The sequence below is a fragment of the Ahaetulla prasina genome, chromosome 5 (assembly GCF_028640845.1).
Source record: "Ahaetulla prasina isolate Xishuangbanna chromosome 5, ASM2864084v1, whole genome shotgun sequence".
Taxonomy (NCBI): domain Eukaryota; kingdom Metazoa; phylum Chordata; class Lepidosauria; order Squamata; family Colubridae; genus Ahaetulla; species Ahaetulla prasina.
The window spans coordinates 88,547,832-88,571,886 of record NC_080543.1 but is presented as its reverse complement, the minus strand read 5'-3'; the positions used below and the strand labels follow the sequence as shown (position 1 = coordinate 88,571,886).

The following is a 24,055-nucleotide window of genomic DNA, read 5'->3' as shown; positions in this document are numbered from 1 at the left end:
GTACTTTGTATTTTATTATCTAATGGTTAAAGTACTCAGTTAACCTACTCAGGTAAATATTGACTGTTGTGTTCTACTCCAAATAACTTGAAGTTAAATGGGACTTTTTATTTCAGGTGGAAAGGCTACAAACTGGGAAGGAGGGATTCGAGTGCCTGGCCTCCTCTACTGGCCTAATGTTCTTGAGCCTGGAAAACATATTTATGACCCAACAAGTAATATGGATATATTCCCTACCATAATTAAACTTGCTGGAGCATCACTGCCCAATGACCGGTATAGAACATAATTCCATTTGTTGCAGAAGAGGTAACTTAAAAACACATAGCCCTGGCAGTTCTGAAGGAATCATAAGTGTAGTCATTATTTATGAGGTAATGTAATAAGTGCCTTCTGTAGCAACTATAACTCAATCATTACTTGAAGAAATGGTATAATCTTCAAGTAATAGTTGAGTTATAGTTGCTATAGAATGGCCTTCATATTGTTTCTTGAATTTCTCCATAATTCTGAGCAGTCATCTCTGCATACAGCCAGAATCCCCGTTTTATCCTATTTGACTAAATCAGTCTCCTGTGTCTTATCTATGATTCCTCGTAGAAGCAGACAAGTATCATGAAAAAAGCAAACATATATAGGAAATTAATATTTTTGATTCATGAAAGAGATTATTTTCTCATGTAAAGGAGCTGTCTGCACATTGACCACTAAAAAGCATGCAGCAGATACATTTTAGTTTCCACATTAATATTTGAACTATATTGCAGTCAAATTATTATTCCAGTTGTAACAGTGTAAGGTTGAAAGTATTTAGGCAACATTTCGATGAGGTCTCGCTCATCATTTTCAGGCTGGAGTTTTTGGCTTTGGTCTTATGTGAGCAAAGTGTGGTTTTAACTGCTGTTTCTCTATAAATACTGGTGGGGGGTATTTTTTGAAATGCTGGCCTAGCTGTTGCAAGCTGATTGGTTGGCTGTGTTGCTACATCTTGATTGGTTAATGGAGTTTTTTGAAGTGCTGGCCTAGTTGCTGCAAGCTGATTGGTTGGCTGTGTTGCTACATCTTGTTTGGTTAATGGAGTTGATGTTAGTGTGGGATGTAGCATTTTGGGCCCTGGTCTGGTTCCGAGTTCGAGGTCCTGTCATGTGTCAGATTGCTTTGTGTGGAGATCCGTGGGGTGTGTGTGTGTGTAGCAGTGGCAATGCCGTCATGGTTTGGCTTCTGGTTGGAGGTTGTATTTTGTCTATGGGATGGGTTTGGGTTCGAATCTGGTGAGGATGATTGGTGGTGGCATTATGTGTTATCTTGGGTTCAGTGTCAATTTCTGTAGCTGGGATTCGTTTTTTGACTAGGGCTAGTTTTCAGATGTGTGGTAAGCAGGAGGTATCATCACGTTTATTCATGTTATGGGGGTGTTTCTCTATTTTGATGGCTTTCATAATTATTCTGTTGTGGTAGTGTTCAATTTTGGAGATTAATTTGGTTCTTTCAAAATTAATGTCATCTCCTGTTGCTTTAAGGTGTTGGAAAAGAGAAGAAGTTATTTCTTCTTTTCTGACTGCATTCTTGTGTTCTGCTATCCGTGCATTTATTCTCCTATTAGTTTGTCCAATGTATGTTGCTGTGCAGATTTTGCATGGTATTTCATAGACTCCTTGGTTTTCCAGCTGGATCTTGTCTTTGGGGTTTCTTAAAATGTTGCCTATTTTTTGGTTTGTGCAGAAGGCTATCTTGATTTTGTGTTTGTGGAGAATTTTGCTGATTTTATCTGTAGTGCCTTTGATGTACGGGAGGAGGGCGATGCCATTGTTTTGTTCAGTGTCTTGGTTTTGGGGCTAAGTGTCTCTTTGGATTAGATTTGTGATTGTGTTTCTTTGGAATCCGTTCGCAATTAGTATGTTTTTAAGTGTGTGTAATTCAGTTTCCAGGTGGTCTTTGTCAGCTAGGTGTTTGGTTCTGGAGATGAAAGTCTTGGCTACGGAGTTGATCTGTGCAGGGTGGTGATGTGATTGCGCATTTAAATAGTGGTTGGTGTGTGTTTTTTTCTGGTAGATTGTGTGTCCTAGGGAGCCGTCTGGTTTTTTGTAGATTAGGACGTCTAGAAAGGGGAGTTGGTTGTTCACTTCTATTCCCATGATAAATTGTATTTTGGGGTGAAGGCTGTTGAGATGTGTGAGGAAGTTATCCAGTTCTTTCTTTCTATGTTGCCAAATTACATATCGTGTGGTGTCATCTACATATCCGAGCCAGAGTTTGGGTTTATGTTCAGATTTATCTAAAGCTTTGGTTTCAAAGTATTCCATGTATAGGTTTGTGATGACAGGTGAGAAGGGTGATCCCACGAGTGCTCCTTCTACCTGTTTCTATCTTTGTCCATTGTGGATGAAGTATGTGTTGGTTAGACAGTGGTTGGTCGGATCTAGGATGTGTTTGGGGGGGGTTGTATTTGTTTTGGATAGCTGTCAATGTTTCTTTAATAGGTACTTGGGTGAAGAGGGATATGACATCGAAGCTCATGAGTAGTCGCTGGGTTGTAGGTTTTGTTTCTTTATTGTTTCTATGAAGTGGAATGAGTTTTGTACATGTGAGGTGATGGATTCTGCATAGGGCTGAATTTGTTTTGCAAGGAATTTGGCAAGATTCTGTAGAGGTGAGCCTATGGAGCTGACTATGGGTCTGAGTGGTATTCCTTTTTTGTGTATCTTGGGGCATATGGATGATTTTTCTCTGGGGATGATTCTTTGCTGGATCTCTTCACTGATAGGGGGAGGCTTTTATTTTGGATTTGGTGGTTTTTTCCAGGTAGGTGGTGGGGTCTGTGTTTAGAGGTTTGTAAGCGGAGTCTTGGAGTAGGTTGGTTAGTTTGGATTGGTAGTCAGATGTGTTCATCACCACTGTGGCGTTGCCTTTGTCTGCTGGGAGAATGATTATGTTATTGTCTTTCTTCAAGTTGGTGAATGCTTTTTGTTCTTCTTTGGGTAAGTTGCTTCTGGGTGGGTTGCTGGAGCAGAGGACGTTGGTGACTTCAAATCTGATTTTATTGGCTTCATCTGGGTTGATTTTGGTTAGGCTAGCTTCAACTCAACATATGATGTTTTCAGTGGAGATGCGTTTGGGGGCGACTGCAAAGTTGAATCCTTTGGAGAGAACATTGGTTTCTGCTGTGGTGAGGGTCCTGTCTGATATGTTGTATATTGTTTTTTCATGAGTTGTTGTGGAGGGGGGTTGGCTTTCTGGCGTTTTTCTAGTTTTTGGAGTTTGTTGGTGTATATGTCAGTTTTTTGGCAGGTTTTTGTTTCGGCTCTCCAGAGGGCTAGTTGTTTGGATTTGTCCAGAGTACTGGGTGGATTTTGTTGCTGAGTTTAAGGTGCAGGGAAAGTAGATTTCTGTTGGTTTGGTCTAGTAGGAATCTTTTTCTGTGGATTTCATTTCTGATCAGGGCTAATTCAGTTTTTTTTAGGATCCTTTCAGTGGCTTAGGTTTTAGAATGGAATTTTAGTTGGAAGCTTGTGGGGATTACATTTTTGTCCCGGCAGTTGCGTAGGAATGTGAGGTCACATAAGATGGTGGCTCTTTGGACTTCAAGTTTCTCATAGGTCCTAGTCAATCGGAAGGTTTCCTCCCCGTAGAGGTGGGGTATTTGTTTTTGAAGGTTTTCACGGGTATATATATATATATATGCAGGTTTTGGTATGTTTGGGTCTTTTCCCGTGTAAGGTTGGAAGTATTTAGGCAACATTTTGATGAGGTCTCACTCATCATCTTCAGGCTGGAGTTTTTGCCTTTGTTCTTATGTGAGCAAAGTGTGGTTTTAACTGCTGTTTCTCTATAAATACTGGTGGGGGGTGCTTTTTGAAATGCTGGCCTAGCTGGGCCACACTCACAAGTGCCACATGGCATGTCACCACCACACATCCATGCGGAAAGCAGACTCAAACCCACACCAATGATGAAGCACGACCACAGACCAGAAGCCAGACTGCAGCTGCATCATTAGCCATTTCAAACCCCTCCAATCCATACATGCAGCAGACTGACACCCACCATGAAGATGTAGCATGATCACGAACGCGAAGCCAAACAACAGAATGCATCTCACCAACTCAAATCCCCCTGCAACTCAGACTAACCTGAGCACAACCAAGCCCCCACCCACCCAAACAGAACACACCCCCATCCAATCATAGCGCAGCCAACCCCACCATCCAATCAGAGCACAGCCAAACTCCCAACCAATCAGAACACACCTCCACCCAATCAGAACACAGCCAAGCTCCCAACCAATCAGTTCAAATACACACTAGCAGTTAAAAGGAAGAAACAGCTGCAATCACACATTGCTCCTAGAAGCACGAAGCTGTAAACACCAGCCTGAAGATGACGAATGAGACTTCGTCGAAACGTCGCCAAGACACTTCCAATTTTACGTGGGAGAAAACCCGAATAACCAAAGACAGACAGACATACATACATACATACATACATACATACATACATACATATATAACACTGAGCATTTTTAGGTGATAAATAATAGCCCTGTCTATGTAAGAGAGCACAATTTACATTTACCTTCTTAAATTTATACATCCTTAATATAAAACACATACTTGGGACAAGTTACTCTGCTTAGAAATAAATATATACAGATTCTCTATAAGGATACAATATAATTTCTATTTGAGTTACAGAAGGACAGATTCCAATTGAATATTAGAAAAATTGTCCAGCAATAACAGTTGTTCAACAGTAGAACCAATTAGACACAGACGTGGCAGATTTTCCTGCACTGGATGTGTTCAAGTAGAGTTAGAAAACCATTGTAAGAATGTATAATTGGATTACTATACTGTATAAGGAATGACCCAAGTGTCCCTTCCAATATTTCAATTCTATGATTGCAATTCCCTTTGGGGACACTAAATATAGTACTGGAAATACAGCCAGGTTTGTTAGTTAGTTTGTTTGTTTCTATGGCCGCCCATCTTAATCAATGATTCTGGGTGGCTTGCAGTTCAAAAAAATATGTTACAGCTGAAAATATTAGAATCATTTTAAAACAATAAAAATAGTAAAACCAATAAAAAACACTAAAAACATCCAAATTAAATATACATAGGAGCAAAATACTGGGCCAGTTAGCAATATAGCCAGAAAATGGAGCCCTTGGCACATTTAGTACCCCAGGCTCAGGAACATAGGTAGGTTTTTAGGGGCCTTAAGAAAGGCTTTGGGATTGGGACCTTTCAGATCTCTGAAGGGAAGATATTCCATATAGCAAAGGCCACTGCAGTAAAACTTTGCCTTCTGTTCCTTGCCAGCTGACATTTTTTGGCTGATGGGATCTGTAGGATGCCCATTCTGCTTGATATGGTTGAATGGGTAGAGGCTCTTGAAAAAAGGTGATCCTTTAAGCACTCTGAACCAAGCCATGTAGGTGTTTACAGCTAACTACTAGCACCTTGAATTGCACCTGGAAATACACTGGTACCTAGTTCAGCTCACTTAAGAATGGTGTTACATGTGCCATGTATGTTGGCACCATTTGACTGCATTCTGCTACAGTTGGAGTTTCTGAATGGTCTTTAGGATTAGCCCCTTGTAGAGTGTGTTACAATAGTCTAATCTGGAAGTTACAAGGAACTGAGTTCCAGTTCAGGTATTGCGCAACTGACACACCACTTAAAATGTGCAAGGGCCTTTCTAGCTGTGGCTGTCACCTGGTTTTTAAGTAGGAGCTGCAAGTCTAGCCGGATCCCCAGATTTCACATGGGATCTGTCTGAGGCAGTACAACCCCATCCAGAACCAGGGATGATAGAACTTGCCCCTCTGTCTTGCTAGGGCTGAGTGAGACTGTTTTGCCTCAGTCTCCAATATCCTCCAGACACTGGGATAGGATGTCCATGATATCACTCAAGGGGCCTGAGGTAGATATAAAAAGCTGGGTTGTCTTCATATTAATGATATCTCACCTCAGACCAAAGGATTACCTCACCCAGTATCCTCATGTAAATGTTAAATAGAAGGAGAGAAATAACAAGAGCCCTGAGGCACCCTACAAAATAGACGCCAAAGGCTAGATCTGTCTGGAATGGAAGTGGCCCTGGATAAAGGAGGGGAACCAGCACAGTATAGTGCTACCCACCCCCAATTCCCTGAGCTGGTCCAGAAGAATATCCTGATTAACGGTATTGAATCCTGCTGAGAGGTCAAGAAGAGCCAGAATGGATGTACTGCCTCCATCCCATTCCTGCCAGAGTCATTTACAAGTATGCACAATGCTGTCTTACTACTAAATTCTGTTCTGAACCCAGACTAAAAAGGGTCTAACTAATCTGTTTTATCCAGTTTTTTGAAGCTGCCATGTAACTCTCTGTGAGAGCTAGGAGAACCACTCCCCATCTCAAGGTGGAGTTAACTGTTGCTTGAACCTACTAAGTTAGTTCTCCCATGACGCCTTAATGAGCCAAGAGGGGCATGGGTTTAACACACAAATGGTTGAACTCTTCCCAAATTACCTTGCAAGACATGGTCCCCATCACCTCTATAGACTCTGCTCTACCATTGAAGTCCAAAGAATAGTGACTGTGACCAATTTTATCTGTGAGATGTGCAGCATTTTCTTCAGTGATCCTTTAAGTAGATTTGAGATAGCACTTGAGTGGAGGGAGCACTTCTCCCTCCAAAGAGGGACTGAGTGACCAGAACAGAACAATTATTGGCAGATGCAATAAGGGCGGAGAAATGGTTATGTTTGCCAGCCTTATCACCACGAGGTAGGCCTTAATATCTTAATATTAATACATGATCTCATTCAGGGGGGTGCCGCGGATCTTATAGGCGTTACGGAAACTTGGTTGGGCACTGAAGGGGGTGTGCCCCTTGTGGAAATGTGCCCACCGGGTTTCCGTGCACTCCATCAGCCGAGGGCTCGGGGTAGGGGTGGGGGAGTGGCGGTGGTTATTAGAGAGAGTCTAGAGCCGAGGGAGACCACTGTACCTCAGATTGCCGGGTGTGAATCCCTCTTTGTGAGGTGGGGTCATAAGTGTCAGATGGGCTTGTTTGTCGCGTACCTGGCTCCTTGCTACGTGACAGCCACCCTGCCCGAGCTCTTGGAGGTGCTGGCTGGGGTGGCAGTGGAGACCCCCAGACTTATAGTTATGGGGGACTTCAACTTGCCATCTTCCGGCACATCATCGACAGCAGCTCGGGAGTTCATGGCTTCCATGACGGCCTTGGACCTGACCCAAGTAGTTGATGGCCCTACTCACATGGGGGGTGGCACGCTGGACTTGATTTTCATCTCTGGTCAGTGGTTGAAGGATCTGGACTTGAGGGATGTAGTCACTGAACCTTTGTCATGGTCAGATCACTCCCTCCTTCGCCTAGACTTTCTGACCGCTACTCACCGCTGCAGGGAGACAGAACCAATACGCTGGTTCCGTCCCAGGTGCCTGATGGACCTGGAGAGGTTCCAGACGGAGATTGGGCCATTTCCTGAGGGTCTGGCTCACGGCACGGCTGAGGAACTAGCCGTGGCCTGGGAACGGGCCGCGGCTGGGGCTTTAGACTGCGTCGTGCCTTTGCAGCCTCTGACCCGGCGTAGATCCCAACCGGCTCCTTGGTTCTCCGAGGAGCTGAGCGGGATGAAACGCCGGAGAAGACGCCTAGAGAGTTCGTGGAGGTCCAGTCGTTAGGAGGCTGATCGGACACAAGTTAGGTCCTATAATAGGACCTACCTTGTGGAACTGAGGGAAGCGAGACGTTGCTATGTCTCGTCCCTCATTGCGTCGGCAGATAACCGCCCAGCCGCTCTGTTTCAGGTGACTCGTTCCCTCCTTCACCAGGGGGAGCGGGATGACCCGTTGCAGGGACGTGCTGAGGAGTTTAACGGTTATCTATACGATAAAATCGTTCAGCTTCGGGACGGTCTGGACCAAAATTGCGGGGATCCGGATGGGGCGTCTGAGGGCGGTCTTGTTGACATTGTTTGGGATGAGTTTGACCCTGTGGCTCCCAAGGACATGGACAGCTTGCTGGGTAGGTTGAATGCCACTACGTGTTTACTGGACCCGTGCCCCTCCTGGTTGGTACTGGCTGGCTCCAGGCGATTACGAATGCTTCTTTGCTGGAGGGAGTCTTTCCGACCGCCTTGAAAGAGGCGGTGGTGAGGCCCCTCCTCAAGAAGCCTTCCCTGGACCCGGCTGTTTTAGGTAATTATCATCCGGTCTCCAACCTTCGCTTCGCGGCGAAGGTTGTAGAGAGTATGGTGGCATGTCAGTTTCCCCGGCACCTGGAGGAAACTGTCTATCTAGACCCGTTCCAGTCCGGTTTCCGGCCCGGATACAGCACGGAGACGGCTTTAGTCACATTGGTGGATGATCTCTGGAGGGCCAGGGATAGGGGTTGCTCCTCTGCCCTGGTCCTATTAGACCTCTCAGTGGCTTTTGATACCATCGACCATGGTATCCTGCTGCGCCGGTTGGAGGGATTGGGAGTGGGAGGCACCGTTTATCGGTGGTTCTCCTCCTATCTCTCCGATCGGTCGCAGACGGTGTTGACAGGGGGGCAGAGGTCGACCCTGAGGCGCCTCACTTGTGGGGTGCTGCAGGGGTCGATTCTCTCGCCCCTTCTGTTCAACATCTATATGAAGCCGTTGGGTGAGATCATCAGTGGCTTCAGTGTCAGGTACCAGCTGTACGCTGATGACACTCAGCTGTACTTTTCCACACCGGGCCAAGCCAACGAAGCTATCGAAGTGCTGTCCCGGTGTCTGGAAGCCGTACGGGTCTGGATGGGGAGAAACAGGCTCAGGCTCAATCCCTCCAAGACAGAGTGGCTGTGGATGCCGGCATCCCGGTACAGTCAGCTGAGTCCGCGGCTGACTGTTGGGGGCGAGTCATTGGCCCCGATGGAGAGGGTGCGCAACTTGGGCGTCCTCCTGGATGAACGGCTGTCTTTTGAAGATCATTTGAGGGCCGTCTCCAGGAGAGCTTTTTACCAGGTTCGCCTGGTCCACCAGTTGCGCCCCTTTGTAGACCGGGAATCCCTATGCACGGTCACTCACGCCCTCGTGACGTCTCGTCTGGATTACTGCAATGCTCCCTACATGGGGCTCCCCTTGAAGGGCATCAGGAGGCTTCAGTTAGTTCAGAATGCGGCTGCGCGGGTGATAGAGGGAGCCCCTCGTGGCTCCCATGTGACACCTCTCCTGCGCAGACTGCACTGGCTACCTGTGGCCTTCCGGGTGCGCTTCAAGGTTTTGGTAACTATCTTTAAAGCGCTCCATGGCATAGGGCCGGGCTATTTACGGGACCGCCTGCTGCTACCGAATACCTCTCACCGACCCGTGCGCTCTCACAGAGAGGGACTCCTCAGGGTGCCGTCTGCTAGACAGTGTCATTTGGCGACACCCAGGGGAAGGGCCTTCTCTGTGGGGGCTCCCACCCTCTGGAACGAACTCCCCCCAGGACTTCGCCAACTTCCGGATCTCCGAACCTTCCGCCGCGAGCTTAAAACATATTTATTCATCTGCGCAGGACTGGACTAGATTTTAAATTTATATTGGTTTTAATGGGTTTTATTATTTATATTGCTTTTTAATTATTCGGCTGTGTAGAATAAGTTTTTTAATTGTTATTTTATTCTGTATTTATTTGTACTTTTTTATCTGCCTGTGAACCGCCCTGAGTCCCTAGGGAGATAGGGCGGTATATAAATACGATAAATAAATAAATAAAATAAATAAATAATATTGCCTTATTTTTTTCATTAGCAATAATCTATGCATCTCTTAGTCCACTTAAATTCCCTTAATTCCATCATAAACAATGGGAAGCATTGGGAAGCCTGGGCACAGAGAAGTTGTTCAGGTGTAATATGATTTGAAGCCATTGCTGCTTTGCTATTCCATGTATCCACAAAGGCTTCAACTGGACCAAGTTGCAGGCTTGGTGAAATAAGTTCCCTCTGGAACCCAACTGAGTCCATTAGTCTCCTGGGGCAGGCCTATCCAATAGGCTTTCTGGAGGCTGAAATTGCATATTGCACAGCATTTGATGGCTTGCATTCACTCAGGGCCTGCCCAAGCCACGTCTGATGAAAAACAAAAGACAGGTTTTCCATCCTTAATTCCATCGATAAGCATCTCAATCTTACTTCAACATTGATCCTTCATTATACAGTACACTTGTTTGATATTTTCAAGACAGGGTTTTCTCATGAAAAACTGCAATGGATTTATTAATTATCAACATTTGTGCCTGTAGTGGTTGCTTTACTTTGCCTAAAACAAGAACAGTGCCACTTACAAATATGCATATGTTTTAAGTCAATATCAATTTTAGCAACTTTTTTGCGGCGGGAGAGGGAGAAGGAGAGGGAGAGGTTGCGTGGTCACTTAATATATGGAATTAACTGCTGGAGATATACACAGTGCTAGTGTTGTATTTATCAAAAAATGGAAATGCTTAAGTTGACCAAAAACCTTTGTTTTTTGGTCGAACCATTTATGGTTTCTACTGATTCTGATATTTTGTCTTTTTCAGAATTATTGATGGACATGATCTAATGCCCTTGCTTCAAGGCAGTGCTCTCCAATCTGAGCATGAATTTCTCTTTCATTATTGTAATGCATATTTAAATGCAGTTCGGTGGCATCCAAGAAACAGTAAGTAAATTTAAACATTTTATATAATTTTTATTGCAGTTTGAAATACTTGGGGGAAGAGCTTTGGACTCTCAACATGGAAAAATTATTATTGTAACTCTTGATCTTGGGGGGAGGAACAAAGCAAAGAAACTGTTCTATATAATACAGTTTGATGCAAGACAACAAACATTTACATTGTCACAGTATTACATTCATGGAATTATAACAAAATATATGTTAAAACTTTAATCGCTCATATTATTAGGGATACATTTTCAAATATAAATATATGGACAAAACCAGGTAATCTATATATCTTGTTCCATTTTGTAGTTGCCCAAAAGTTTTCTACTTTTGACTATTTTGTTTTACTTTATATAATGGATTTTTTTTCTCAATCAGAACATTATGTGCAATAGGAAAAGAAAGTAGAAAGGAACCAGTAAATTGGCCAACAATTTTTTTTCTAGATTAATATATTAATGAATGAATAAAAATTAAATAATCAAAACTTTTTCTGAAAATTAGTAAATTCCACCCTTGCCTCCCCCGCAAATCAGTACAGGTAGCCTTCAATTTACAACCACAATTGAGTTCAAAATTTCCATTGTTAAACAGGACAGTTGTGAAGTGAATTTTTTTTGCATTTTACAACCTTTTTTGCCACAGTTGTTAAATGAATCACAGCAATTTAGTAACACTGTTTTTTAAGCCAAACTGACTTTCCCATTGATTTTGCTTGTGAGAAGGTTACAAAAGGTGATCATATGATTCCAGGACACTTCAACCATCATAAGTACATGCCAGTTGCCAATCATCCAAATTTTGAACATGTGACCAGGGGGTTCTGCTGCAACTGTAATAAGTATGGAAAATGGTCATAAGCCACTTTTTCAGTGCTGTTGTAAACTTCAACAAAACTTGTAACTTCAAACAGTCACTAAACGAATGGTTGTAAGTTGATGACTACCTTTAAAATAAACTTTTCTCTTCCACCACTGTTCTGCTAGTTCAGTTCCATCAGAGCCGAGGTAGCGCAGTGGTTACAGTGCAGCACTGCAGGCTACTTGAATTCAAATCTCACCGGCTCAAGGTTGACTCAGCCTTCCATCCTTCCGAGGTCGGTAAAATGAGGACCCATATTGTTGGGGGCAGTATGCTGACTCTGTAAACCGCTTAGAGAGGGCTGTAAAAGCACTATGAAGTAGTATATAAGTCTAAGTGCTATTGCTATTGCTATCAATAGTCATGATTTTTTAAAGCTAAATAGGCCACTTTACTTAGCTATTGTTCAGTATGTTAAACATTAACACTGGAATTTAAATCAGCTATAAATAGATTTAACTGGAATTGGCATTTCAGAGTTCAAGGTCAGCGCCTTGTCATTGTTATTTTATTAAATAAAATTATCATATTTCAGTATTATTCTATTATTTCATTTTGTTGCATGGCCTAGCATTCATGAAGATTTGGTAACACATCATTGTCACTGATCAAAGTGCTGAAGACTTTCCCAACTAGAGGCAGGTAGTAAATGGGATACAATGAAGGAGCACATACAATGAAGGAAAATGGGCAATAAATTACAACTTTATTCCAAAATAAGCTCTGTTGTGATCAATTTTATTTCTATCATTTTAATACTGCTTCTACCCTTATACAGAATTACTAATTCTGCCCTTCAACTTGATTATTCTGCCATCTATTGAAGTATGCAAAATTGCAGCTTTGTTGTCCAGTTCATTAAATCTCTCTTTTTTTCAAATAATGTTATTAGAGTTTAAAGTTAAAAAGAATAACTGTATAACCTTTTTCAAACTCCATCAGATTTCCTAAGGCTTAAAGATCATTTCTTAACATGAGAACATTGACTATAACTCCTAGAAATTCATTGGTCATGTTTTATTGTAAAGAATGATTGAATGGTGTTAGCCTAAGAATTTTACAGAACACTCGAAATCATAGATGCACACACACTATTGTCCACAATGCTGCAGAATAATTTTGGATGAAGATCTTCAATGAGACATAACATGCCACGGTTCACCTAGAAGTTTCCAACAAATAAATATGAGTAGAAAAGTGTTTATCCATACTTTCTTTTAAGCATGGTAGCATGACAAACATCTATGGAGATTCTCAATTATCCAGGTCATGGCTGTCCCATGGCTGTTTTCAAAAGGCAACTGGACTTTCTTGAGCATGATAAGTTGAAAATTAAACAATAAAACAGCAGACATAAAAGCAAGAGGCTTAGTAAGAATTAGTGTACGAGAATAATAAAAACAAAAAATAGAATAGAATAGAATAGAATAGAATAGAATAGAATTTTTATTGGCCAAGTGTGATTGAACACACAAGGAATTTATTTTGGTGCATATGCTCTCAATGTACGTAAAGAAAAAGAAAAAAGAAAAAAATACATCAAAGATACAACATTTACAACACAATTGATGGTCAATATATCAATATAAATCATAAGGATTGCCAGCAACAAGTTATAGTCATACAGTCATAAATGGAAAGAGATTGGTGATGGGAACTATGAGACGATTAATAGTAGTGCAGTTTTAGTAAATAGTTTGACAGTGTTGAGGGAATTATTTGTTTAGCAGAGTGATGGCCTTCGGGAAAAAACTGTTCTTGTGTCTAGTTGTTCTGGTGTGCAATGCTCTATAGCGTCGTTTTGAAGGTAGGAGTTGAAACATTTTATGTCCAGGATGTGAGGGATCTGTAAATATTTTCACGGCCCTCTTCTTGATTCGTGCAATGGAAGGCAGGTTGGTAGCAATTATTTTTTCTGCAGTTCTAATTATCCTCTGAAGTCTGTGTCTTTCTTGTTGGGTTGCAGAACCGAACCAGACCGTTATAGAGGTGCAAATGACAGACTCAATAATTCCTCTGTAGAACTGGATCAGTAGCTCCTTGGGCAGTTTGAACTTTCTGAGTTGGCACAGAAAGAACAGTCTTTGTTGTCCTTTTTTGATGATGTTTTTGATGTTAACTGTCCATTTTAGATCTTGCGATATGATAGAACCTAGAAATTTGAAGGTTTCTACTGTTGATACTGTGTTGTCAACTATTGTGAGAAGTGGAAGTAGGGAAGGGTTTCTCCTAAAGTCTACCACCATTCTACGGTTTTGAGTGTGTTCAGTTCCAGATTGTTATGGTCTCATCACAAGGCTAGTTGTTCGACCTCATGTCTATATGCGGATTCGTCATTGTCTCGAATGAGACCAATCACTGTTGTGCCATCTGCGAACTTCAGTAGTTTAACAGATGACTCGTTGGAGAGGCAGTCATTGGTATACAGAGAAAAGAGAACTGGGGAGAGCACATAGCCTTGGGGGGGCCCTCTGCTAATTGTACGGGTATCTGAAGTGATCCCACTTAGCTTTACCTGCTTGTTTGTTAGGAAGCTTTACCGGCTTGTTTGTTAGGAAGCTTGTGATCCACTTACAAGTCTGTTCAGGTACTTGTAGTTGGTTTAGCTTAGTTAGAAGAGTGTCTGGAATGATGGTATTGAATGCTGAACTAAATTCTACAAAGAGGACCCTTACATAGGTCTTTGAGGATTCAAGATGTTGTAAGATGTAGTGCAAAGCCATATTAACAGCATCATCTGTTGATCTATTTGCTCGGTATGCAAATTGCAAGGGGTCTAACAGCGGATCCGTGATGGTTTTCAAGTAGGAAAGCACTAGCCTTTCAAAGGATTTCATGACTACAGATGTTAAAGAAACTGGTCTGTAGTCATTCAGTTCCTTGATAGTGGGCTTCTTCGGCACTGGGATGATGGTAGAGCATTTGAAGCAAAAAGGAACATAGCACATCTCTAGTGATTTATTGAAAATATGGGTGAAGATGGGGGCCAATTAGTCAGCACTGACTTTTAAGCAAGAAGGAGTTATCTTGTCTGGGCCTGGAGCTTTTCCTGGCTTTTGTCTGTGAAATAGGTCCTGCACTGCCTTTTCTGTGATCACTAGAGATTGTGAACCCAATGGGATGGGGTCACTTGTAGGAGGATAGCATAGCAGAAGATAGCATATATAATAATACTTAAAAGTCAGGAAACAAAGTTGTTTTTAGCTCGTAGCTAAAAAGTAACAACATAGAAAAGAATTTGTGTTACACAGGTGGATGTGTAATATTCAGTAAAGAATTATGTCAGTAAGCATTATATCTAAAAAGCCTCTGAGTAGAGCTTAATGAAGGCTTATGAATGAAATAACATCCCTCCTCATTAGCTATATTGCATGAAGCTACAAGTGTTTATCTGAAGAATGCCTGCAGATCACAGGCTCCACAAAATTAGCTATCATTTTCATTCTGAGAATGTGTTTTCTTGGGTTTGACTGAGGGATGCTGACAAATTGGGGTGTTTCTAAAGCAGAGTAAATAGGATGATACAAAGTCTTGGAGGCAATGGCTGGGGTCATTGGTATACAGAGAAAAGAGAACTGGGGAGAGCACATAGCCTTGGGGGGGCCCTCTGCTAATTTTACGGGTATTTGAAGTGATCCCACTTAGCTTTACCTGCTGCTTCCTGTTTGTTAGGAAGCTTGTGATCCACTTACAAGTCTGTTCAGGTACTTGTAGTTGGTTTAGCTTAGTTAGAAGAGTGTCTGGAATGATGGTATTGAATGCTGAACTAAATTCTACAAAAGGACCCTTGCATAGGTCTTTGGAGACTCAAGATGTTGTAAGATGTAGTGCAAAGCCATATTAACAGCATCATCTGTTGATCTATTTGCTCGGTATGCAAATTGCAAGGGGTCTAACAGCGGATCCGTGATGGTTTTCAAGTAGGAAAGCACTAGCCTTTCAAAGGATTTCATGACTACAGATGTTAAAGCAAGTGGTCTGTAATCATTCAGTTCCTTGATGGTCGGCTTCTTCGGCACTGGGATGATGGTAGAGCGTTTGAAGCAAGAAGGAACATAGCACATCTCTAGTGATTTATTGAAAATATGGGTGAAGATGGGGGCCAATTGGTCAGCACAGACTTTTAAGCAAGAAGGAGTTATCTTGTCTGGGCCTGGAGCTTTTCCTGGCTTTTGTCTGTGAAATAGGTCCTGCACTGCCTTTTCTGTGATCACTAGAGATTGTGAACCCAATGGGATGGGGTCACTTGTAGGAGGATAGCATAGCAGAAGATAGCATATATAATAATACTTAAAAGTCAGGAAACAAAGTTGTTTTTAGCTCGTAGCTAAAAAGTAACAACATAGAAAAGAATTTGTGTTACACAGGTGGATGTGTAATATTCAGTAAAGAATTATGTCAGTAAGCATTATATCTAAAAAGCCTCTGAGTAGAGCTTAATGAAGGCTTATGAATGAAATAACATCCCTCCTCATTAGCTATATTGCATGAAGCTACAAGTGTTTATCTGAAGAATGCCTGCAGATCACAGGCTCCACAAAATGAGCTATCATTTTCATTCTGAGAATGTGTTTTCTTGGGTTTGACTGAGGGATGCTGACAAATTGGGGTGTTTCTAAAGCAGAGTAAATAGGATGATACAAAGTCTTGGAGGCAATGGCTGGGGTCATTGGGTATGTTCATCTTGGAGAAAAAAATACTCAGAAATTAGGGATTCCTATGCTGGGAAGTGAATTGAACAGGATTGTCTGCAACGTTCCTTCCAAAATTTTGATTCTATGACTCAGTGATTGGGCTATTTTTTTTTTATTTATTTATTTTTATTTTTTTACATTTATACCCCGCCCTTCTCCGAAGACTCAGGGCGGCTTACAATGTATTGTAAGTGTACTATCACTTACTCTTGTACCCTTTTTTATTTATACTGTATATGACATTCCTTTTTCTTCTTCTTCCTTCTCCTCCTCCTTTCCTTCATATGAAAATCATACAAGAGAAGTAGTGGTTTTTAAATACTGCTGTCTGCTCACTCTAGTCATTCAATCCAGAATGTAGCACACACATTTTTTTTCTCTTTCATATATATATATATATATATATATATATATATATATATATATATATATATATATATATATATATATATATATATATATATATATATATATATATATATATATATAGGTCTTTGGTTGTTCGGTTTTCTCCGTGTAGAATTGAAGTGTCTTGGCGACGTTCGACAAGTCTCATTCGTCATCTTCAGGCTTCAGCTTCGTGCTTCTGGGAGCAATGTGTGATCGCAGCTGTTTCTTCCTTTTAACTGCTAGTGGGGGTTTGAACTGATTGGGTGGGAGCTTGGCTGTGCTCTGATTGGATGGGGGGTTTTCTGTGCTCTGATTGGCTGGTAGTAAAGTGTTGGACCAGGGAAGAAGTTGGTTCCTCTTTTTTGAATGAGTTCTTGTGTTCTTCAATGCGTGCACTTATTCTTCTGTTGGTTTGTCCAATGTATGTGGTGGGGCAGGCGGTGCATGGGATTTCATATACTCCTTGATTTTCTAACTCAATTTTGTCTTTGGGGTTTCTTAGGATGGTGGATATTTTTCTGTTTGTGCAGAATGCTGTCTTGATGTTGTGTTTGTGGAGGATCTTGCTGATTCTGTCTGTGGTGCCTTTTATATATGGGAGGAGGGCTGTGCCGTTTTCTTGTTCTCTGTCTTGGATTTTAGTGGGGGGTTCTTTTTGGAGAACACAAGAACTCATTCAAAAAAGAGGAACCAACTTCTTCCCTGGTCCAACACTTTAAAGTCACAGGACATGATATTGACTTTAAAAAGACCAGAACTATCGCCAAAACTGAACACTTTAACAACAGAATAATCAGAGAAGCCATTGAGATAGAAAAACGCCCACACAGCATGAACAAACGAGATGACACCTCCCGCCTACCAGCCATTTGGAAACCCGCCCTTATTGACAAACGAGTCCCTAACACGAGGAATGACACCAGACCCACACTCACAAGGTCCACACAGGATGTCACCACCACACATCCACCCAGAAAGCAGACCCAAACCCACACTGATCATGAAGCACGACCAAGGACCAGAAGCCAGACCGCAGCTGCAACATTAGCCATTTCAAACCCCTCCAATCCATTCATGCAGCAGACTGACACCCACTATGAAGATGTAGCACGACCACAAAGCCAAACAACAGCTATGCAGCTCACCAGCTCAAATCCCCCTGCAGCACAGACTAGACTGAGCACAACCAAGCCCCCACCAACACAGGACACACCCCAGCCAATCAGAGCACAGAAAACCCCCATCCAATCAGAGCACAGCCAAGCTCCCACCCAATCAGTTCAAACCCCACTAGCAGTTAAAAGGAAGAAACAGCTGCGATCACACATTGCTCCCAGAAGCACGGTTGAAGCCTGAAGATGACGAATGAGACTTCACGAAACGCCGCCAAGACACTTCCAATTCTACACGGAGAAAACCCGAACAACCAAAGACCTATATACAAACACCCGTGAAAACCTCAGAAAACAAATATATATATATATATATATATATATATATATATATATATATATATATATATATATATATATATATACACACACACACACACATACATATATATATATATATGTAGATCTTTGGTTATTCAGAAAATAAATATATATATATATATATATATATATATATATATATATATATATATATATATATATATATATATATATATATATATATATATATATATGAAAAGATACAAAATCAAAATATTACACACACACGCACGCACACATACACACAAGTCAACACATATGCAACCTCCTTGATTAGTCCACACACCCCATCCCCCGACAAGATATGTAAATTAGAGTCGTTTGAAAAAAATAAAACAATGAAATGAAACAAAAGGCACTGCCTTTCAAATTTCCTTTTGATTTTAGTGGGGTATTTGTTGAAATAACATAATGTTCTTTCTTTAGCCTTAGTGGGAAAGTTCTCTTTCTTGGCCATCTTGCAGTTTTTTAAAGTGTTGGGCAACAAGATCTCAGCAGACTTTCTTTTCTAAATATAATTTTATTAAAACTTTTTAAAAAGAAGTTAAAAATGAATTGAAATTAATATAAAGCAAGAAAAAGAGGAAAAAAGATCAAAGAAAGAGCTAAGAGTACAAAAGTATCAGTTCTCATAAAAAACAAAACAAAACAGAAGACTGTGCACATACAAAAAGTTGAATGTATTTTTTCTGTTGATGCCCATTGGCTTTTTCTTACATTATGCAGCCATATGTTGGCCAGATCTTATCCTTGATCTTTTTATGCTATTTTGTTCAGGAAGCCTAGGCGAGGATTCAAACATTGTTCTTGTCTCTTTCATGTGGCTTGTCTCTTGGGACAGCTTGATTGACTAGTCTCTTGACCAGTCCTGATCTTCATAAATACCTTTTAGGTCTTGGCACAATAGAAGAACATTTATAAAGAGTATTCGCAAAGTATCCAAAGGTTCCCTATGTAGCTTATCTCTCTCTAGCACATTACAGTGCATAAAGAAAATGTCTAGATACTTCTTTTGCTCTTTTCCTCTGATATGTGAGCGATGTTATCGGCATAGTATGAGCATTTCAACTAGTATCTCAGTGACAGTTCTGTTGTCATCTGCCTTTCCAGTTTTTTCTCCCATTCTTCCAAAATATACACCTGGGGATATAAAATGCCATTGGCAAATTATTATTTTTTAAAATCATAAAGTGAATTAGGAATATTTGCAAACGGGTCATCCCTGCAAAGATGTTGAATATAAATCACCTTGTGTTGATGTGACACTAAATATACAGTTGCTATCAGAATAGAAACTGCTAAATCCTCAATTTTTCTAAGAATTGAGTCAGATCCTTACATTAATTCGTTCTTTTGATCATCTCCTTTCTAAATAATTCTGCATTAGGATATTATTCATTAGTGAACAGAAGCATTATGTTAGTGACAGTGAAGAAGGGGATATTCAGCTGCATTGTGTTCAGTGCTTTTGTTCTATTATCAGATATACATTTAATGTTGCTGGGGCATTATTGATGTTGACATTTGGAAGGCACCAGGTTGCAAGATCTGATTATAAACCTAAAACAGACAAACATTAAACCTCATTTTGATTTTATACCTAATCAAATATTATATATTTGTATCTTTTGGAATACTCTACTAAAAGTGGTATTTCAGCTGTTACCAATACGTTCTGATAAAATAATAACATTAGTGGAGACACAAAGAATAATTCAGACAGAGACAATAAAAAGGGAAATAAAATTTTAAAATAATCAATAACTAAGCGATGAAAATGCCTAAAAGAATAAAATATACTTCACCTGCAAGTCAGTTTAGAAAAAAAATACCTTTACCTAGCACAGGGACAAACAATAGAGATGGAATTAACTTGGGAGAAGCTTCTACAAAGACCTTTCTCATGCTGCTGCCAAATAGGCCAGAACAAAGATAACTATCTCTCCAGAGGCTCTTATAGTATTTCATATAACCTAGCCACGTATTGTATGTCATATAACAATACCTTGAATTAAGACTAAAACTCTATCTTCAGCCTGTGAAGTTCTCCTAAGAAACAAACTGTTTCCAGTACTTAGTCTTAGTTAATGGTCTACTACGGGAAAAAAAGGCCCAATGGTCCAACTAATATTCAGCTGCAGCCCAACATGGAGCACAACAGGATGTAATCTTTCTCCTGGCTTTCCACAAACATAGAATTCCATTTACTTATATAATTTTAATTTGACCTGTTCCCCAAATATAGAGTCACAGTCTTCACAGGATTACTATTTGCATGGATTTTTCCTCAGTAAAGCCAACAGCTGATACTTTAATATCTGTCCAGAGACTGACAAGTTCAAGAAAGTTGAAGGGCAGCAAGACAGACACCACTCTGGTAGATCTTTTTTCTATCTTAATCATCTACCATAGCTTTATCTGCTCAACCATGAAAGCTGTGGAATGAGAGGTCCCAAGTTAGGAGAACACATATATAAAAATCCCTTCAATACTTCTTCCTACAATTCAGATGTTTTTTTTATTAAAAAGTTTTACAATTTTTTTTTAATTAAAAAGTTTTACAAAAATTCCCCCCTCCCATATCCACCCCCTCCCCTTCCCTCCCCCTCCTTCCTCCCCAAGACTTCCCAGAACCGAATACAGGGTATAAAATTAACAATCATAAATTAAAATACAACATAAATCATAATCCATAGTCACTCCTTTCTTTAAAACCTTAACTCCCCTTCCAGAAACAAGAAAGTACATTCTTCTTCCAGTCCATTATATTCAGTCCATTCCACTCCTAAAGTCTTTAGAATTTATTTATTTAATTTATTTATTTAATTGAACTTTTATACCGCCTTTCTCACGAAGGACTCAGGGCGGTGTACAGCCTGCATTAAAACAATTTATATACACACTAAAATAACAATTAAAAAACTTATTCCATAAAGGCCGAAATTAAAACCGTCCAAATTGACCATATAAAATACCCAGTAAAATACAATTAAAATTTAAAATTTAAGAATTTAAAAATTTAGCAATTAAAAAATCAGGCCAGTCCCGCTTGAATGAATAAATAAGTTTTCAGTTCCCGGCGAAAGGTCCGAAGGTCAGGTAATTGGCGTAAACTGGGGGGAAGTTCGTTCCAGAAAGTAGGTGCTCCCACAGAGAAGGCCCTTCCCCTGGGGGCCACCAGCCGACACTGCCTGGCGGACAGCACCCTGAGAAGACCCTCTCTGTGAGAGCGCACGGGTCGGTGGGAGGCATGTGGTAACAGCAGGCGGTCCCGTAAGTACCCGGGCCCTAAGCCATGGAGCGCTTTGAAGGTGGTAACCAAAACCTTGAAGCGCACCCGGAAGACCACAGGTAGCCAGTGCAGACTGCGCAGGAGTGGTGTTACCCGGGAGCAACGTGGTGCTCCCTCAATCACCCGCGCAGCTGCATTCTGGACTAGCTGAAGTCTCCGAGTGCACTTCAGGGGTAGCCCCATGTAGAGAGCATTGCAATAATCCAGGCGAGACGTCAAGAGGGTATGAGTGACCGTGCATAAGGCATCCCGGTCTAGAAAGGGGCGCAACTGACGGACCAGGCGAACCTGGTAAAAAGCTCTCCTGGAGACGGCCGCCAAATGATCTTCGAACGACAGCCATCTATCCAGGAGAACGCCCAAGTTGTGCACCCTTTCCATTGGGGCCAGTGACTCGCCCCCAACAGTCAGCTGCGGTTGCAGCTGACTGTACCGAGATGCCGGCATCCACAGCCACTCCGTCTTGGATGGATTGAGTCTGAGTCTGTTTCTCCCCATCCAGACCCGTACGGCCTCCAGACAACGGGACAGTACTTCGACAGCTTCGCTGGGGTGGCCTGGGGTGGAAAAGTACAGCTGAGTAACATCAGCGTACAGGTGATAACTCACCCCAAAGCCACTGATGACCTCGCCCAGCGGCTTCATATAGATGTTGAACAGGAGAGGCGAGAGAATCGACCCCTGCAGCACCCCACAAGTGAGGTGCCTCGCGGCCGATCTCTGCCCCCCTGTCAACACCGCTCATGCATCGTCGGAGAGGTAGGAGGAGAACCACCGATAAACGGTGCCTCCCACTCCCAACCCCTCCAGCCGGCGCAGCAGGATACCATGGTCGATGGTATCAAAAGCCGATGAGAGATCTAACAGGACCAAGGCAGAGGAGCAACCCCTATCCCTGGCCCTCCAGAGGTCATCCACCAATGTGACCAAAGCTGTCTCCATGCTATGCCCGGGCCGGAAGCCGGACTGGAATGGGTCTAGATAGACAGCTTCCTCCAGGTACTGAGGAAACTGCCACGCCACCACACTCTCTACAACCTTTGCCACAAAGCGAAGGTTGGAGACTGGACGGTAATTACCCAAAATAGCTGGGTCCAGGGAAGGCTTCTTGAGGAGGGGTCTCACCACCGCCTCTTTCAAGGCGTCGGGAAAGGTCCCCTCCATCAAAGAAGCATTTATAATCCCCCGGAGCCAGCCTCGTGTCACCTCCTGAGTGGCCAACACCAGCCAGGAGGGGCACGGGTCCAGTAAACATGTAGTGGCATGCAGTCTCCCCAGCAACCTGTCCACGTCCTCGGGAACCACAGAATCAAACTCATCCCAAACAACATCAACAAGACGCGCCTCAGTCATCTCATCCGGATCATCGAAATCTTGGTCCAAGCTATCCTGGAGCTGAGCGATTTTATCGTATAGATAACCGCTAAACTCCTCGGCACGTCCCTGTAAGGGGTCATCCCGCTCCCCCTGGTGAAGGAGGGAACGGGTTACCCGAAACAGGGCGGCCGGGCGGTTATCTGCCGACGCAATGAGGGAGGAAGCGTAGGAACGCTTCGCCACCCTCAGTGCCACTAGGTAGGTCTTTGAAAAAGACCTAACTAGTGTCTGATCAGCTTCGGAACTGGAATTTAATTTAATTGGAATCTTCCAATTAAATTGGTATTTCCAGTTCTTCGATAAAGTACATAGTTTTTAGTATCCAATCTTCATCAATCAATGCCAAAACAATGTTCCATCTTCCAAAATCTTCCAATATTCATCAAGAATTCTTCTGTAATATCTTTCTTCCTTAAACAGTCTCTCAAGAATAATTCATATTTCCAATTTAAATTCTTAAATTTTACTGTCCAATCTCCAAAAATAAACAATATTCTATCTTCTCATATCTTTGGTATCATTTACATACATCAAATATTGATGTACTAATATTGATATTAAACCTATATTGTATGCACAATATGTCAATTGTAATAATTAAAATCTTCAATTTACCTTACGTATGTCAAATAACATTATTGAAATTACACTTATAACTTATATCAAATATATATCAATTATAACAATTAAGTTCTGTTTAACCAAATAACAACATTACATCCATAAACATTCTCTCAAATATAATATTTAATCCAAATTCATAAATTTTACTGTCTATCCTCCGAAATTAAACAATATTCCATCTTCCCATTTCTTTATAACTCACATATATCAAATAACACCCTAAAATTACACATTTATATCCAAAATAAATCATTTGTAAAGATTAACCATAATCAAATTTAGTAGAATTAAACATTCTCCCTCCCCTTATCTTCTATCTTACACATTTTCCACCATCTGCTCACCAATCAACTTAACATCTAGCAATAAAGGATTTCCAATCTTTAATACATTGGTATAGAAATCTCTTGCTTTGAAAACTGTATTAAGAAAATACTTTCTTCCTTTATAATTCACTGTTAAGCCAGCTGGAACCTCCCACCTAAAATCTATCTGATGTTTCTTAAGCTCATCCACTAAAAAGGCAATTCTTTTCTCTTTCTTAACATTTTAGGAGGAATTTCCTTCATCATTATTATATCTTGTCCTAATATTTGAAATTTATTTTTATAGAATGCTTGTAAAATTCCTTACCTAATCTTCTTAGTT

General features: G+C 41.3%; 1 protein-coding gene across 13 annotated transcripts in view; it reads left to right on the top strand.

Moving 5' to 3' along the window:
* The window catches only part of STS (steroid sulfatase), a 151,861-nt gene that overhangs the window by 101,091 nt on the left and 26,715 nt on the right, over nt 1-24,055 (top strand). For all 13 annotated transcript variants that reach the window (XM_058184650.1, XM_058184653.1, XM_058184655.1 and 10 more), the window contains 2 exons: nt 117-276; nt 10,549-10,670. In XM_058184650.1, the coding sequence (XP_058040633.1) occupies nt 117-276; nt 10,549-10,670 (282 nt within the window). The remainder of the gene's footprint in view (nt 1-116; nt 277-10,548; nt 10,671-24,055) is intronic.